The 15,872-nt window shown below is 47.6% G+C and overlaps 1 protein-coding gene across 1 annotated transcript; it reads right to left on the bottom strand.

Annotated features, from left to right (window-relative positions):
- Positions 1-11,617: 11,617 nt before the first annotated feature.
- SPDYC (speedy/RINGO cell cycle regulator family member C) lies at positions 11,618-13,561 on the bottom strand. Its single transcript, XM_040256344.1, has 5 exons — positions 13,420-13,561; positions 13,081-13,139; positions 12,734-12,819; positions 12,453-12,624; positions 11,618-12,357 (listed from the first exon to the last, which is right to left on the bottom strand). The coding sequence occupies exons 1-5, from the start codon at positions 13,559-13,561 to the stop codon at positions 12,025-12,027; spliced, it is 792 nt and encodes a 263-aa protein (XP_040112278.1). The 3' UTR covers positions 11,618-12,024.
- Positions 13,562-15,872: the final 2,311 nt, after the last annotated feature.

The raw sequence follows: 15,872 nt of genomic DNA, 5'->3' as shown, positions 1-15,872 counted from the left end.
GCGGCAGAGGCTGCGCGGCGGACAGCAGGCCCACCCGGGACCCGGAGAGACCCTGCCACCTGAGATGCAGAAGTAGGAGGGACGGAGACTGCAGCGGACCCTCGGCTCAGGGCTTTTGATTGACTTTGGCGGCCCCAGCCAGGAAGGTCGCGGCCCTTACATGATGTTTTCTTGTTGTTCAGTCCCTAAGTGTCCGACTCTTTGTGACCCCACGGCCCTTACACGATGTTTTCTTGTTCAGTCCCTAAGTGTCTGACTCTTTGTGACCCCATGGACTGTAGCCCGCCGGGCTCCTCTGGGGATTTCCCAGGCAAGAGTACTGGAATGGGTTGCCATTTCCTTCTCCAGGGGATCTTCCTGATCCAGGAATCGAACCCTGCGTTTCCGGCACTGGCAGGCATTGACAGGTGGATTCTTTACCACTGAGCCCCCAGGGAAGCCCCTTATGTGGTGTACACACAAGCCTTTTGTTGGGGAAACAGTACTTAGCCTTCCTCGAATTTGAGGGACTGTGAAGAAAGCTGAGCGTGGAAGAATTGGTGCTTTTGAACTGTGGTGTTGGAGAAGACTCTTGAGAGTCCCTTGGACTGCAGGGAGATCCAACCAGTCCATTCTAAAGGAGATCAGCCCTGGGATTTCTTTAGAAGGAATGATGCTAAAGCTGAAACTCCAGTACTTTGGCCACCTCATGCAAAGAGTTGACTCATTGGAAAAGACTCTGATGCTGGGAGGAATTGGGGGCAGGAGGAGAAGGGGACGACAGAGGATCAGATGGCTGGATGGCATCACTGACTCGATGGATGTGAGTCTGAGTGAACTCCAGGAGTTGGTGATGGACAGGGAGGCCTGGCGTGCTTTGATTCATGGGGTTGCAAAGAGTCAGACACGACTGAGTGACAGAACCTAACTGAACTGATCCCAAGAAGGTTAAGGGCTACTGATCTAATCTGACTCCATTCTCACTCCTAGTGTACAGATGAGGAAAACTGAGGCCTAAGAGTGCAGCTTGCTGAGCTCCTTCAACTGGTGAGTCAGGCCTGGAACCAGCTTCTGAGCTCTTTGCTCATCACCATTGGGCATTTATGTGTCCGATCTTGACCAAACCCTTCTGACAGGTCTTTGCATAGCAGATCCATGACTAAGGCAGACCAGGCCCAGCTAGAGGAGGCTGCTCTTCTGATTCAGCTTTGGGGTTTAAGAAAGGTGAATCTTATTGGAAAAGTGGGGTTAACTAGGCAGTGAGGTGCTGGAAAGGGCGTTCCAAACTGAAAGAACTGTGCGTGTGCAAAGGTCCAGGGACTGGAGGGACACAGGTCAATCAGGAGACTGCAACTGTTCCTTGTGATTGGAATGCAGGGAGCAGGAGCCTGGGAGATGCTCTGGAGAGGTAGCCAAGGCCCCCCTTCCCCTCAAAGCACTCTGGCTCAACCTATGCGCCCCAGAGTCCCCAGATTATTTTCACTAAACTGTCACTCCAGCTGACTGCGTTTGACTGTTCCCCAAATGGGCACTGACCACCTCCTGTAAGTGCAAGGTGCCGTGGTCACCTGGACATCAGATGCTGAAGACCCAAGGCCTTGGCTCCCTCTGAAGGAGGCAGACATTGACTCGACTCTTATACCCATGATTAACTGGGAAGAAGAATGATGTGGAGGAAGCCCGTAGCTGAAGCCCTCGCTAATCCAGGGTATTAGAGTAAAGATAAATCAGACAAAGAGGTTATGGCAGGGTTGGGATAGGTAGGGGAATTAGTCGCCTTGGCGTATGGAGGAACTAAAATATTCTGAGTGTTGCTTGAGCTGAGAGAGAAAGAGAGAGGAGAGTTGTAGCAGGCCTGGGTGGGCTGTGGAAGATGGATTTTGTTCTACCTGAGGTAGAAGCCTGCTCAGATTTGTACAGATGATGGAGGACACCTGGAAGTGGGTGGCTCAAACTCCAGAGGTGGTAGACAGAAGAGGGAAAGAGATGGATTTGAAAACTATTTATTAATAGGATACACCATATCAAAATTTAACTCAAACTGGATTATACACCTAAATATAAACCCTAGAACTATGAAAACTCTAGAAGAGGGACTTCTCTGTTAGTCTGTGGCTAAGACTCCTTGCTCCCAATGCAGGGAGACGGTTCAATCCCTGGTCAGGGAACTAGATCCCACATGCCACAGCTAAAAGATCCCATATGTTACAACTAAGACCCGGTGCAGCCAAATAAATAAATTAAAAAAAAAAAGAACAACAACCTCTAGGAGAAAGCATTGTTGTTGTTCAGTCACTAAGTCATGTCCGACTCTTTGCGACCCCATGGACTGCAATACTCCAGGCTTCCCTGTCCATCACAACTCCCAGAGCTTGCTCAAACTCACGTCCATTGAGTCAGTGATGCCACCCAATCATCTCATCCTCTGTCTTCCCCTTCTCCTCCTGCCTTCAATCTTTCCCAGCATCAGGGTCTTTTTCAATGAATCAGTTCTTTGCATCAGGTGGCCAAAGCATTGGAGCTTCAGCTTCAGCATCAGTTCTTCCAAAGAATAGTCAGGACTGATTTTCTTTAGGATGGACTGGTTTGATCTTTCTGCTGTCCAGGGGACTCTCAGGAGTCTTCTCCAGCACCACAGTTTGAAAGCATCAATTTTTTGGTTCTCAGCTTTCTTTATTGTCCAACTCTCACATCCATACGTGACTACTGGAAAAACCATAGCTTTGACTACGTGGATCTTTGTCAGGAAAGTAATGTCTCTGCTTTTTAATATGCTGTCTAGGTTTGTCATAACTTTTCTTCCAAGGAGCAAGTATCTTTTAATTTTGTGGCTACAGTCATTGTCCACAGTGATTTTCGAGCCCAAGAAAATAAAGTCTGTCTTGGGTTTGGTATCACATTGCTGTATATTGTAGTGTACTAACATATGACATACGTAGGATTTTACATAGTTCCTTTGACATCAATTAAAAGAAAATTGTATTCTGCCTTTTATTCTTAAAGCATTAGATAAACAAGTGTTTTTCTTTGTTAATGTTAATACGAACTGTCTTCTGGAATCCCTAGTGTTCAAGCTGAAGAACTCCTGTAATCCCTGTGAGGCAATTGGCTATTAATACATTTTTTTCAGTTGTTATTGATCTGAGAGGATCTTTGTTTTGTCTCTATCTTTCAGAGGTAGTTTTGGTCAAGATGGAATTCTGGTTGATAGGTTTTTTTCTTAGCATGCCTTGAATGCTTCCCTCTGCCTTTTGGCCTCACTGTATTTTTGCTGCGATATCACCTAATTTTACTGGGGTAATTTTACTGGTCATTTTTCAAATGCCCTTTTTTCCTACTATATGGTTCCAACTCCTATTTCTATGCATGTCTCATATTTCTGTTAAAAACTAGATATTTTAGGCAATATAACGTGAGTACTCTGGGTGCTGGACATATTTCTTCTGGACTTTGTTATAACGAGTACCAGCATTATCATTTTTTTTATTTGTTTTTTGGTAGAGAGTGTAAGTAATGATCCAGCCTTATTTTAATGAAGCTTGATCCCCACATTTTGAGAGGCCAGAGCTAGTGTATTGAATTAAGGATATGCAGGTTATGATCTGCTTCCCTGGTGGCTCAGCTGGTAAGGAAACCACCTGCAATGCAGGAGACCTGGGTTCGGTCCCTGGTGGAGAAGATCCTCTGGAGAAGGGAAAGGCTACTCTCTCCATTATTCTAGCCTGGAGAATTCCATGGACTATACAGTCCATGGGGTCACAAAGAGTCGGACATGACTGAGCAACTTTCACTTTCACTGGGTTTGGTAAAGATTTCTTAAATATGACACAAAAGCCCAGATAATAAAAGAAAAAAAAAATGAAATGTATTGAAATAAAACACTTTGTTCCTCCTCAAAAGGCACTATTATAAAAATGAAGAAAAACCACAGAGGAGGAAATCATTGCCAAAAAATATATCTGATGAAGGACTTGTAGTTAGAATGTATAAAGAATTCTTACAATTTAAAAAAATAATCCAGTAAAATTGGGTGAAAGCTTTCAATAGACATTTCCCAAGAAGACGTGTGATGGCAAATAAGCACTGAAAAAATGTTTATTCATTGGAGAAGTGCAAATTAAAACAACTAGAAGGACCACATTACAAACCTAGAATGGCTAAAATTAAAAAGACTAACCATGCCAAGTGTTGGCAAGGATGTGGAGGAGTTGGAATTCTCATACGATGCTGGTGGGATACCACTGCTTTGTTAAACAGTTTGGCAGTTTCTTTAAAAGTTAAACATATATTCAGCAATAAATGGAAATAAACTATCAAGCTACAGAAAGATGCCAGAACCTTAAATGCATATTGCTAAGTAAAAGAAACCAGTATGAGAAAACTATATACTGTATGATTCCAACTATATGACATTCTGGAACTGGTATAACTAGAGATGGTAAAGAGATCAGTGATAGCCAAGCTTTCAGGGAAGGTGGGGGAAGGGAGCACAGGGCATGTTTAGGGTGCTGAAACTATTCTGTGTGATACTGTAATGGTAGATACATGATATTTATTAAACCCATATAATGTACAACACCAAGAGTGAACCCTGGGGACTTCCCTGGTGGTTCAGTGGCTAAGACTCCAAGATCCCAATGCAGGGTCCCCATGTTCCATCCCTGGTCAGGGAACTAGATCCCACATGCTGCAACTAAGAGTTCAAATGTAACTAAAGATTCCATGGGCTGCAACAAAGAGGGCAGATCTTGCCTGCAACTAAGAGCTGGCCCAGCCAAGTAAAATAAACACAATTTTCTAAACAAGCCTGAACCCTAATGTAAACTATAGACTTTAATAACAATGTATCAATATTGTTTCATCAATTGTAACAAATAGATCACACTAATACAAAATGTCAGTAGAGAAACTGTGCCGATGGGAAAGGGGCTACTGGAACCCTCTATACTTTCTGAGCAATTTTTGTGTAAACTTAAAACAACCAGTCCATCCTAAAGGAGATCAGTCCTGGGTGTTCTTTGAAAGGAATGATGCTAAAGCTGAAACTCCAGTACTTTGGCCACCTCATGAGAAGAGTTGACTCATTGGAAAAGACTCTGATGCTGGAAGGGGACGACAGAGGATGAGATGGCTGGATGGCATCACTGTCTCGATGGACGTGAGTCTGAGTGAACTCTGGGAGTTGGTGATGGACAGGGAGGCCTGGCGTGCTGCGATTCATGGGGACGAGTCGGACATGACTGAGCGACTGAACTGAACTGAAAACTACTCTAAAAAAAATTAGTCTACCTTAAAAAAAAGAACAATGAAGTTAAATATGGGCTTCCCAGGTGGTGCTAGTGGTAGAGAACCCGCCTGCCGGTGCAGGAGACAGACCTGGGTTTGGTCCCTGAGTTGGGAAGTTCCCCTGGAGAAGGGCATGGCAACCCACTCCAGTATTCTTGCCTGGAGAAACCCCATGAATAAGAGGAGCCTACTGGGCTACGGTCCATAGGGTCGCAAAGAGTCGGACACAAATGCATCAACTTACAGCATACGTGTTAAATATACACCTATCATATGACCCAGCCATTCCACTCCTAGGCATTTACCCAAGGGAAATAAAAGCATGTGTCCACGCAAAGACTTGTGTATGAATATTCATAGCAATTTTTAATTGTAACAGCCCAAACTAGACATAACCAAATGTTCATCAACAAATTGTGACTGGATAAGCAAATTGTGGTGCCACATATATACCACAGAATACTACTCAGTCATAAAAAGGAACAATGGCTTAATCTCAGAATAATTATACTGAGTGTAAGAAACAAGACAGAAAGGGACGTGAAAGTTGCTCAGTCGTGTCCGACTCTTTGCGACCCCATGAACTATACAGTTCATGGAATTCTCCAGGCCAGAATACTGGAGTGGGTAGCCTTTCCCTTCTCCAGGGGATCTTCCCAACCCAGGGATCAAGCCCAGGTCTCCCATATTGCAGGCGGATTCTTTACCAACTGAGCTATCAGGGCCTGCTATATAATTTCATTTCTATGAAAATTCTAGGAAAATGATAGCAATTTAGTGATAGAAAGCAGATCAGTGATTGCTGTGGGGGATGGGGGGCTGGCAGGTGGGAAAGGATTACAAAGGGGCTTGAGGAAACTTTTGGGGGTAATGGATATGTCCATTATTTGACTGTGGTATTGGTTTTGTGGGGGTATATATTGTCAACAAAAATGAACCTTGAAGTATACATAGTTTATTTTATGTCAACTATACCTCAGTAAAGCTGCTAAAAAGACCTGTAGAACTTAGCCACTGATAGGATATGGCTCTTGGGAGACAGGGAGGAAAAAGACAACTCTAGACCATCTGAGTAGATTCATGGTGTAGGGGACTCTTATCTGGAGGGGATACTGGAGGTTCAGGTTAGGGAGGTACCTGTGGGACCCTAAAGGAAATCAGTCCTGAATATTCATTGGAAGGACTGATGCTGAAGCTGAAACTCCAATACTTTGGTCACTTGATGTGAAGAACTGACTCATTGGAAAAGCTCCTGATGCTGGGAAAGATTGAAGGCCGGAGGAGAAGGGGACGACAGAGGATGAGATGGTTGGATGGCATCACCTACTCAATGGACATGAGTTTGAGCACGCTCTGGGAGTTGGTGATGGACAGGGAGGCCTGGAGTGCTGCAGTCCATGGGGTTGAAAAGAGTGGGACACAACTGAGTGACTGAACTGAGAAAGCTGTGGGACCCGCCCTCATCCAAGGGGAGGTGCCTGGAGGTGGGAACAGCCCTCCCAATAGAGGAACAAATTCGGGAGTCATTGGCCATCATGCCGCCTGAAAGAAGTAGAGGCAGGGGACAGACATGTCACTCTGGATACAAAGATGCTTCATAAAGATGTCTGTTCTGAAAGTAATCTATAGCGTGATCAAAATTAAAGATTCTAGGGACTCTCCTGGTAGTCCAGTGTTTAAGACTCTGAGCTCCCAATACATAGGACACGGGTTCCATCCCTGATTGGGGAACTAAGATCCTGGATGCCACATGAATCCGGAGAAGGCAATGGCACCCCACTCCAGTACTCTTGCCTGGAGAATCCCACGGACGGAGGAGCTTGGGTAGGCTGCAGTCCATGGGGTCGCTAAGAGTCGGACACGACTGAGCAACTTCACTTTGACTTTTCGCTTTCATGCATTGGAGAAGGAAATGGCAACCCATTCCAGTGTTCTTGCCTGGAGAATCCCAGGGGCGGGGGAGCCTGGTGGGTTGCCGTTTATGGGGTCGCACAGAGTCAGACACGACTGAAGCGACTTAGCAGCAGCAGCAGCAGCATGCCACATGACTCAGCCAAAAAAAAATTTTAAATTCTAACAAGTGAAAAAAAAAAATTCTAACAGATGATTTGGGGAAAAGAACTAGAAAAAAATGATTTAAAGTTTCTATGGAAAACTGAACAAGCAAGAATAGCCAAGGACTTCTGAAAACAAGTTAGGAGTCTAACCCTGTGAAAGTAAGTGTTAGTCACTCAGTCAAGTTTTGACCCTGGAGACTTTTTGTGACTCCAGGGTCTGTAGCTGCCAGGCTCCTCTGTCTATGGAATTCCCCTAGGCCAGAATACTGGAGTGGATTGCCATTCCCTTCTCCAAGGGATCTTCCTGACCCAGGGGTCAAACCCAAGTCTCCTGCATTGCAGGCAGATTCTTTACCATCTGAGCCATCAGGGGGTCCATTAGGGAGCCTAACACTATCAGGTATTAAATCCAATCTATGATGATTAAATAATTGTTATATAATAATTAATGAAGAGGGGTACTGATACATATAGATCAATGAAAGATAGAATCTAGATACAGGTCCAAATGCATATAGGAATTTAGTATATAAGAGCAGCATCTCAAATGTGTTGAGAAAAGATGAGTTTTTCATTAAAAAGCATTAGGAAAATGGGAGGGAGTTTTGTGTATGATCAATTCCAGATGAACTCAAGATTTAAATGTAAAAAATGAAAACAAAAATACAGCCAGCAGCTAAGGGAGACATTCTTTTAACCTTTTAATCATCTCAGTGTGGAAAAATTCTTTTTAACTGTGACACGAAACCCAGAAGCCACAAAAATTTATTTTACCACACACAAAGTTAAAAGGATAAACTGAAGAAAATACTTAAAATTTACATCCTGAAAGGCTATTTTTCCTTACATATGAGTCAAGTATCAAAAAACAGTGGAGAAATGGGCAAAGATAAGAACTGTTCACAAAAAAGACACACAGCTCTTTCATGTATGAAACAATGCTTAAGCTCACTTGAAAGAAAAAAGAAATACAAACTAAACCTTCAGCAAGACACGATTTTCTCCTTAGCAGTTTGGCAAACATAAAATAACCTTGTTCCTCATTGATTGGTGAGTGTTGTGGAAAACAGCCTTCACACAGCTGGAGGCTGGGGAGGTGTTTCAGACACAGCCCCAACATATGGACATGTGGCAAAGTTCTTCAAGATGACAATTTTGGAGGCTTTCCCTGGTGGTCCAATGGTTAAGAATCTGCCTGCCACTGCAGGGAATGTGGGTTTGATACCTTATCAGGGAACTAAGATCCCACGTGGTTCAGGGCAGCTAAGCCCTGAAGTGGTACATTGAAACTACCGAGGCCTCTCCCTCTAGAGAATGACATAATTAGAGAAGACTGCATCCCACAGTGAAAGCCCAGTGCCACCAAAAAATAAATTAAATGGTCCTTGAAAAAAAGATGACAATTTTGACTTAACCTTTGGCTGAACAATTCTTCTAGGAATTCACTCCGTTTCATATTTGAATAATGCTGTTCCTACAAAGTCTTCAGTCAGTTCAGTTCAGTCACTCAGCCATGTCCAACTCCTTTGCTACCCTGAGGACTACAGCACACCAGGCTTCCCTGTCCATCGTCAACCCCCAAGCTTGCTCAAACTCACGTCCGTCGAGTCAGTGGTGCCATCCAACCATCTCATCCTCTGTCGTCCCCTTCTCCTCCTGCCTTCAGTCTTTCCCAGCATCAGGGTCTTTTGCAATGAGTCAGTTCTTCACATCAGGTGGCCAAAGTGTTGGTGCTTCAACTTCAGCATCAGTCCTTCCAATAAATATTCAGAACTGATTTACACAACTTTCACACTTTTACAGAGTCTTAGTGACTCTCTACAGCAGGGATCCCCAGCACAGTACCAGTCTAATGGAGCTGGGCCGTACAGCAGAAGGTGAGTGGTTGTCTTCCACAAAACTGGTCCCTGGTGCCAAAAAGGTTGGGGGCCACTGCTCTATGGCACTGTTTGGAATAGCAGAAGTGTGGAAACATGTGCTAGTCAATAAGAAAAAAAGAGTACACCCACACCGAGGAGTACTATACAGCTGTCAAAAGGAATGTGCAGATAGGAATCCATGTGATTCGTCTACACCAACTCTAACACCATCTGCTGCTAATTCACTTCAGTCGTGTCCGACTCTGTGTGACCCCAGAGACGGCAGCCCACCAGGCTTCCCCATCCCTGGGATTCTCCAGGCAAGAACACTGGAGTGGGTTGCCATTTCCCTCTCCAGTGCATGAAAGTGAAAAGTGAAAGTGAAGTCGCTCAGTCGTGTCCAACTGTTTGCGACCCCATGGATTGCAGCCCACCAGGCTCACCCCGTCCATGGGATTTTCCAGGCAAGAGCACTGGAGTGGGGTGCCATCGCCTTTTCCCTAACACCATCTAGGCACCTACAATTCAATTCCGATACCAGTTCCCAGAATTAGCACAGGCCCCGTGCATCTCAGTTCCACAAGAGGCCAGCCACAAACGGAACCCCCAGGTGACCATACTCCTGTCTGGCTGACTACAAATTTGGGGATGCCCATAACCCCCCTCCTCAGGACTGATAATTCAGTAGAAGACTCAGAACTCAGGAAAATGCTTTATTTACTGTTACTGGTTTATTATAAAGGATACAATTGAGGAACAGCCAAATAGGAGAGATTCATAGGGAAAGACATGCCACCCTCCCCCCATGACTGCAACCTTTGTATGTATTTTATGTAATCCACACAACAATCCTGTGAAATTGGAATCACTGTCCCTGTATTACTGATAAGAATTACTCATTGTCACTTTAGCAGTAAGTAGTAGAGGCAGGATGGAAAGTCAGATCTGTCTCCAGAATCCCAAATCTCTAGTGCCTCGCCCTTCCTGGATGAGCTGGGGAAGCTGAAAGTTCCCACCCTCTAAATCAGTTTTTTTGGCAACAGCCACCATCCAGAATAACCTCATTAGCATAAACTCTGGTGTGATCTATAGGAGCTCATTATGAGTAACAAAAGACATTCCTATAACTCTGAAAATTCCAAGGGTATTAGGCACTCTGTGCCAGGAAGCAGGGACAAAGACCAAATTTGTGTATTTTTATTATACCACATTTGGTTTCATACATTTAGATTTGTTCTCTGGATGGACATAAATGATCATTTCCATTGTTTCAAGGAAGGAGAACCAGGGGGCTGGTAGTCAGGGGCAGGAGGTGACTCTTGGTTCAAAATTCAAAACATACATGTGACTATATTACCTACTTGAAAAACTCTTAAAAATACTTTACAGTCCTTTCTCGGCTTCTAATGTCTGCAGCCTCCAGGCTTCACCCCCATGCTTCTTGGGAACCACTCAGAGAGGAGGGAGGGAAATTACATTTAGATTCCTCTGCCACCTGACCCCTTAGACATCTCTGCCTTCTTTCTGTTCCAGATACACTCCACTTTAACCTTTCTCTGGGCAGCAATTCCCTCTACTGATAACACCCACATCCGAGCTCCTTTCTTGAGATCTAGTTCTAAACCCTTCTAGTATTATCTCATCCAAATCTCAAACAGTATCCTTTCTAGTGTAATACTCATTTTACAGATGAGGCGGTAGAGGAGATTAAATCTGTTGTGCTAAAGTCATACAGAAACCTGGATTTTGATTTTAAACTGTCTGGCACCAAAGACCAAGTCTTAATCACTACTCTAGACGGTCTTTCCAAAAATCCTGCTCCTCACCACTACCACCCAAGCATGAGCAAACCTGACATAGTTCATCACATAATATGGGCTTCTCTGGTGGCTCAAGCAGTAAACAATCCCCTGCAGTGCAGGAGACCTGAGTTCAATCTCTGGGTGGGGAAGATCGCCCGGAGAAGGAAATGGCCACCCACTCCAGTATTCTTGCCTGGGAAATCTCATGCACAGAGGAGCCTGGTGGGCTACAGTCCATGGGGTCACAAGAGGCAACTGCAGCCCAGAGCAAGGACTAAGGCTCATTCTGAAAAAGACCTCACCTTGCAGGCATTCCTAGACTGACATAGAGCCGTTTTCCTTTGGAGCTCTTTTTGGTCCAGTAGGTCCCAGGCCCTCTTCTAAGGACTGCATATAGCTCATTTCATTCAGTTCCGTGGGCTCTATGTGGGTCTCAGCATCCACTAAGATGTTAAAGAGGAGAAACAATGGAGGACTGGTCGCCAGTGGGAAGGGGGATCTATTGCAGGGCCTGTGCTCAGGGGTCTCAACCACTGGTACCTAAATCTGGCAGATGCCCCCCCTCCCCAAAACTTCCTCCCTACTCCCACCCTGGGTGAAGGACCCAGACCAGGGCCTAAGCACAGCTGATGTCCTGTGGGTATGAATTTATTAGAGGAGCCAGGTCAAAGTGGGTACAAGTTGCAGGTTGGGAGGAAGGGGCAGGAGGCGTGAGCAGCCCTGCCAGCCTGAGGCCAAGAAGACAGGAGGCTGGAGGGGCCACAGTCAGTAGAGCACTGGGCCAGCAGGCAAGCAGATGGGCTGTTCACCCTGCGAGTATCAGCGCCGAGGGCACAGCAGCAGCTTAGAGAAGACTGGGGGAGGAAGGACAGAGAGCTGCTCAGAGGAAGCCTGCCAAGCTCACACAGCAAGAGGGTGCAACCTGGACACTTGCCCAAGCCTGCTGGACCCCAGGCACCATGTCCCTCCTTCCCATTCTGTTGGGCTCCGCACCTGCCTCCCAGCTCCTCCCGGCACCACCCCGCCCCCAGCTTCTGTCCACTACTCACTGTGGAGGGTGTAGGTGCCTGGCTCCAGTGGCAGCTGGGTGGGCAGGACAATGAGGAAGCCCCTACTCCAGGGCCAAGCTTGGAATGAAGGGCGGTGCCACTCAGCATTGTAGGAAAAGCACTTGGCTAAGACAGGCAAGGGGCGGGGGCGGTGGCAGCAGAGGCTGCGGCCAGGGGGCAAGGCACAGAGAGGACAGTGGGGTGGCGAGAAGCCGGGACCCCGGGGGAGGGGGATCTGGGCCTTTGGGTAGCTCCTTTGAGCCCTGCCATGGTGGGGGTGCCGCTCCCGAGTCCAGGCCCAGTGGGTCGGCTCCTTGGCCATGACCTGCATGAGAAGAGTAGATGGTAAGTGGGAGGTGGGAGGCCCAGCCTCTTTCCCCCACCCTGGGATGCTGGTCAGAGGCGGGGGGGGGGCCTCACCTCCTCACAGCTCTGGCGTCTCACAACAGCCCTGAAGCCCATCCGTGCCCACAGCTTGTCCCTCTGATGCAGGAAGTCTGACACTTGATGATGCCAATCTTGGCCCAGGGCCCACAGAAAAATCACGCTTTTGGGGTCCTCCAGGTCTTCCTCCATGTCATTTGCAAGGTACCTGGCCACAGAGGTGGGGGACAGGGGGAACAGAGGTTGTAAGCATCCGCCCTGCCCCACCCCCCCGCGACTCCAAGTGGGCATCCCCACCAGGCACCCGGGCCACTCACAGTGCCAGGAACAGATTGCTGTGGGTGTACTCGCTGAGCTGCAGGTTGGCACGCCGGAAGTAGACCAGCACCATGGCCAGGAGATACTGCAGACACAGAAATGGGGAGAGTTAAAGCAGGGCACTGCAGGCAGGGGAGGGGACTGTGCCAAGCCCATCAAGCAGGTTGTGGGCTTGGAGCAGGCCTAGAAAATCCAGGGTAAAATGGTGCGGGGGGACCTGCAAAGACAAGGGCTTAAAATGGGGGCACTCCCTCCACAAAACCAGGGGACCCAATGCATTAGCAGCACTCAGGGCTCACTAATTCAACCTTCCCCGAGTGAGCCTGGACTCTCCCCCCACTCTCACCTTGTCTGAAATCTGGAAACAGGGATCTTTGGAGAGGAAATCCTGGAGGAAACTGTGCTCTGGGGGAGAGGAGGAGAAATGGTAGCCTGGAGTTACCACCCTCACCCCCATGAGACGAGAGCAGCATTCTAAGTTCCAAAGCCCGAGCCCCCACTGAACCCACTTTCTGACATGTCTGACATGAACCGCCTCCTCCCGCCCCCCCTCCCAAACCTGCTAAACCAGAGTTACCTGAGAAGGGATGGGACCGAGACGTGGGCAGGCTGAGATCCCACCTCTCACATCAGTTCACGCTTGGTCCTCACAGTCCCTTCTGTGCTAGCCCCCAAGTGGACTCACCCAGAAGGTGGAGGAAGGCCCGGAGCTCCTGGTGTTGGTGGAGATGGGAAGACTCATCGCCCTCACCTTGATGGCTCCAGCCCCTCAGCTTCACTTGGGTGCCAGCTCCAGGGACTGTGGCCGGATCTTGGGCATCGTTCATCTCTTGGGGGGTTGGGGGTGGGTGGGGTGGGGTGGGAGAGGGTGACCTGTAAAGAAAGCAGCCCCAGGACTTAGCATTTACCCCATTAACCCTGCACAAGTCAATGGGATCAGTGTGGCTGGCCTGACAGAGGACCTCCAGAGGGTGGAGGGATGGGCATGGAGAAACAGGGGTGGGGGTGGGGGTGAGGAGACAAGAAAGGCAGCAGAATTCCTGGGAGCTACAGCACCTGCACGCCTCCTCCTGGCACCCCAGACCAGGCCAGAGAGTAACAACAGCAGCAACGAGCACCTCTGAGGGTTTCCTAAGTGCCTGGAGCTGTGTTAAATGCTTTAACTTTTTTCGTCCTGGTAAGTAAACCCATTTTGCAAACACAGAAACTGAAGCATGGAGGTCTCATGGCCACTTCAAGGTGGATCCTGTCTGACCCCAAAGCCAGAGACTCACGGTGCCTCTTGCCGCCCAATTCACAACCACCCCTCACCCTTCATCAAGCAGCCCTGAAAAAACCAGCAGACCATTACTTCACAGAGGGAAAACTGAAGCCCAGAGACAAGGACGTTATCAGACAAAAATACTGGGGTTTAGGGCGAGTTTTGAGGTGGAGCCACCACAAACATTTGGGGCTACAAAGAGAGAGACTCCAACTACAGGTCCCTTCCAAAACGGCTTGGTCAACCTAGCGGCCTCCATCTAGGTTCCCACAGGTAAGCCCAGCCTCCTCCTTCCAGAAGACTTACCTGAGCTCAGGAGTTAACCTACAGCATAACTCCAAGCCCACCGAGTGTGTTTATATAGCCCCAGAGCTGCCCCGCCCTAGAAGCCCTCCACCAATCAGGCCCCTTCCTGGGAAAGGGTGTGGTTTCTCGTCATCACCACTCACCTCCACTTAGAGTTAACCCAGTCAGTCTCCACCACGCACCACCCAGCTGCGGCTCTCCTGGTAAAGGCTTCTCTCAAGTTTCATCACCTACCAGAGGGGTGAGGGCAGGCCAGCCGGACCGCAGGGCCAGAAAGGCAGCACGAGCCCTTCTCCGCTCTTTACAAATGCAGTGCCAAGGTGCGGGACCTAGAATGCTACCGACCTGGGTTGCGGCGCGTGGCTGATGAGCAAATTATAAATATTCAGTGATTGTGCCTTGCTGGGGAAGGGTCGCTGGTTGTGTCTGTGTTTATTCCAGATACAGGAATCCCCAAACCTGGGAACCAGAGAGGAGATTGTCTTGGAGTGAGAATTCCCTGGGGCCACATCCCCATTCCAAGGTCCTTTAGGGATATGAGAGCCCCTCCAGAGGCTCCAAAGTGGAGGAAGGCTTTGCCCAGGACCACCTAGTTCAGCCCCTCCACGCCGCGCCCCGACGCGCCCCACCAAGCAGACCTTAAGCCTTTCCATCTTCACTGACTCAGTTACTCTTCACTCTAGTTTTGTAGGACAGTCAGCACCTACATGTGACAGGTGACTTCTCCCCCCTTTTTTTCCCGTAATAAAGTACACATAACTTGAGCAATATGTACTGCCTTAACACCCTTTAAGTTCACATTTTTAAGTACTCACGAAACAATAGCTTCCCATTTCAAAACTTTCAACTGAGGAGTTGGGGGATAAGAAGGAAGAGGATATTAAACTCGAAGTCATGGAACAGGAAAACAATGAGATTCACTTTACAGTGAAAACGATGACGCATCTCAAGAAACTCAAAGAATCATAATGGGTTCCCAGGAACTCAGTCAGGTTTCTCTTTGAAGATCAGAGAATTGCTGATGATCACACTCCAAAAGACCTGGGAGGGGCTTCCCTGGTGGCTCAGTGGTGAAGAATCCACCTGCCAATGCAGGGGACACGGGTTTGATCCCTGCTCTGGGCAGATCCCAGCTGCTGCACAGCAACTAAGCCCAGGCACCATGACTACTGAGCCTGTGCTCTGGAGCCCTCGAGCCACAAGTACTGAGGCCACGCGCTGCCACTGCTGAAGCCTGTTCACTCTAGAGCCCGTCCTCTGTTCCTGACAAGCAAAGCCACCGCAATGAGAAGCCCTCGAACCACAACTTGAGAGTAACCTGCGCTCTCCGCAACTAGAGGAAAGCCCTCGCAGCAACGAAGACCCAGCACAGCCAAAAAGAAAATAAATTAATAATTTTTTTAAAAAATGGACTGGGAATGGAAGAAGATGTGATCTTTTAAAAAGTAGTCCTTTTAGTAAAATACAAACTTGTATATTAACTAATATATGTGGAATATAGATGATCTTATTTGCAAAACAGAAATAGAGACACAGATGTAGAGAACAAATGTATGCACGTCGAGAGGAGA

The sequence above is a fragment of the Oryx dammah genome, unplaced genomic scaffold (assembly GCF_014754425.2).
Source record: "Oryx dammah isolate SB20612 unplaced genomic scaffold, SCBI_Odam_1.1 HiC_scaffold_15, whole genome shotgun sequence".
Classification (NCBI taxonomy): Eukaryota; Metazoa; Chordata; class Mammalia; order Artiodactyla; family Bovidae; genus Oryx; species Oryx dammah.
Note: the sequence above shows the minus strand (reverse complement) of the source record. Positions and strands in the feature narration are given on the sequence as shown.

Bases quoted from the DNA above. Each gene is read 5' to 3' on its own strand.
- SPDYC (XM_040256344.1), bottom strand. From the start codon at position 13,561: ATGAACGATGCCCAAGATCCGGCCACAGTCCCTGGAGCTGGCACCCAA. The intron at 13,140-13,419 runs GTGAGTCCACTT...CCTCTCCCCCAG, and splicing joins GGCCTTCCTCCACCTTCTGG to AGCACAGTTTCCTCCAGGAT. The intron at 12,820-13,080 runs GTGAGAGTGGGG...CTGTGTCTGCAG, and splicing joins GTTTCCAGATTTCAGACAAG to TATCTCCTGGCCATGGTGCT.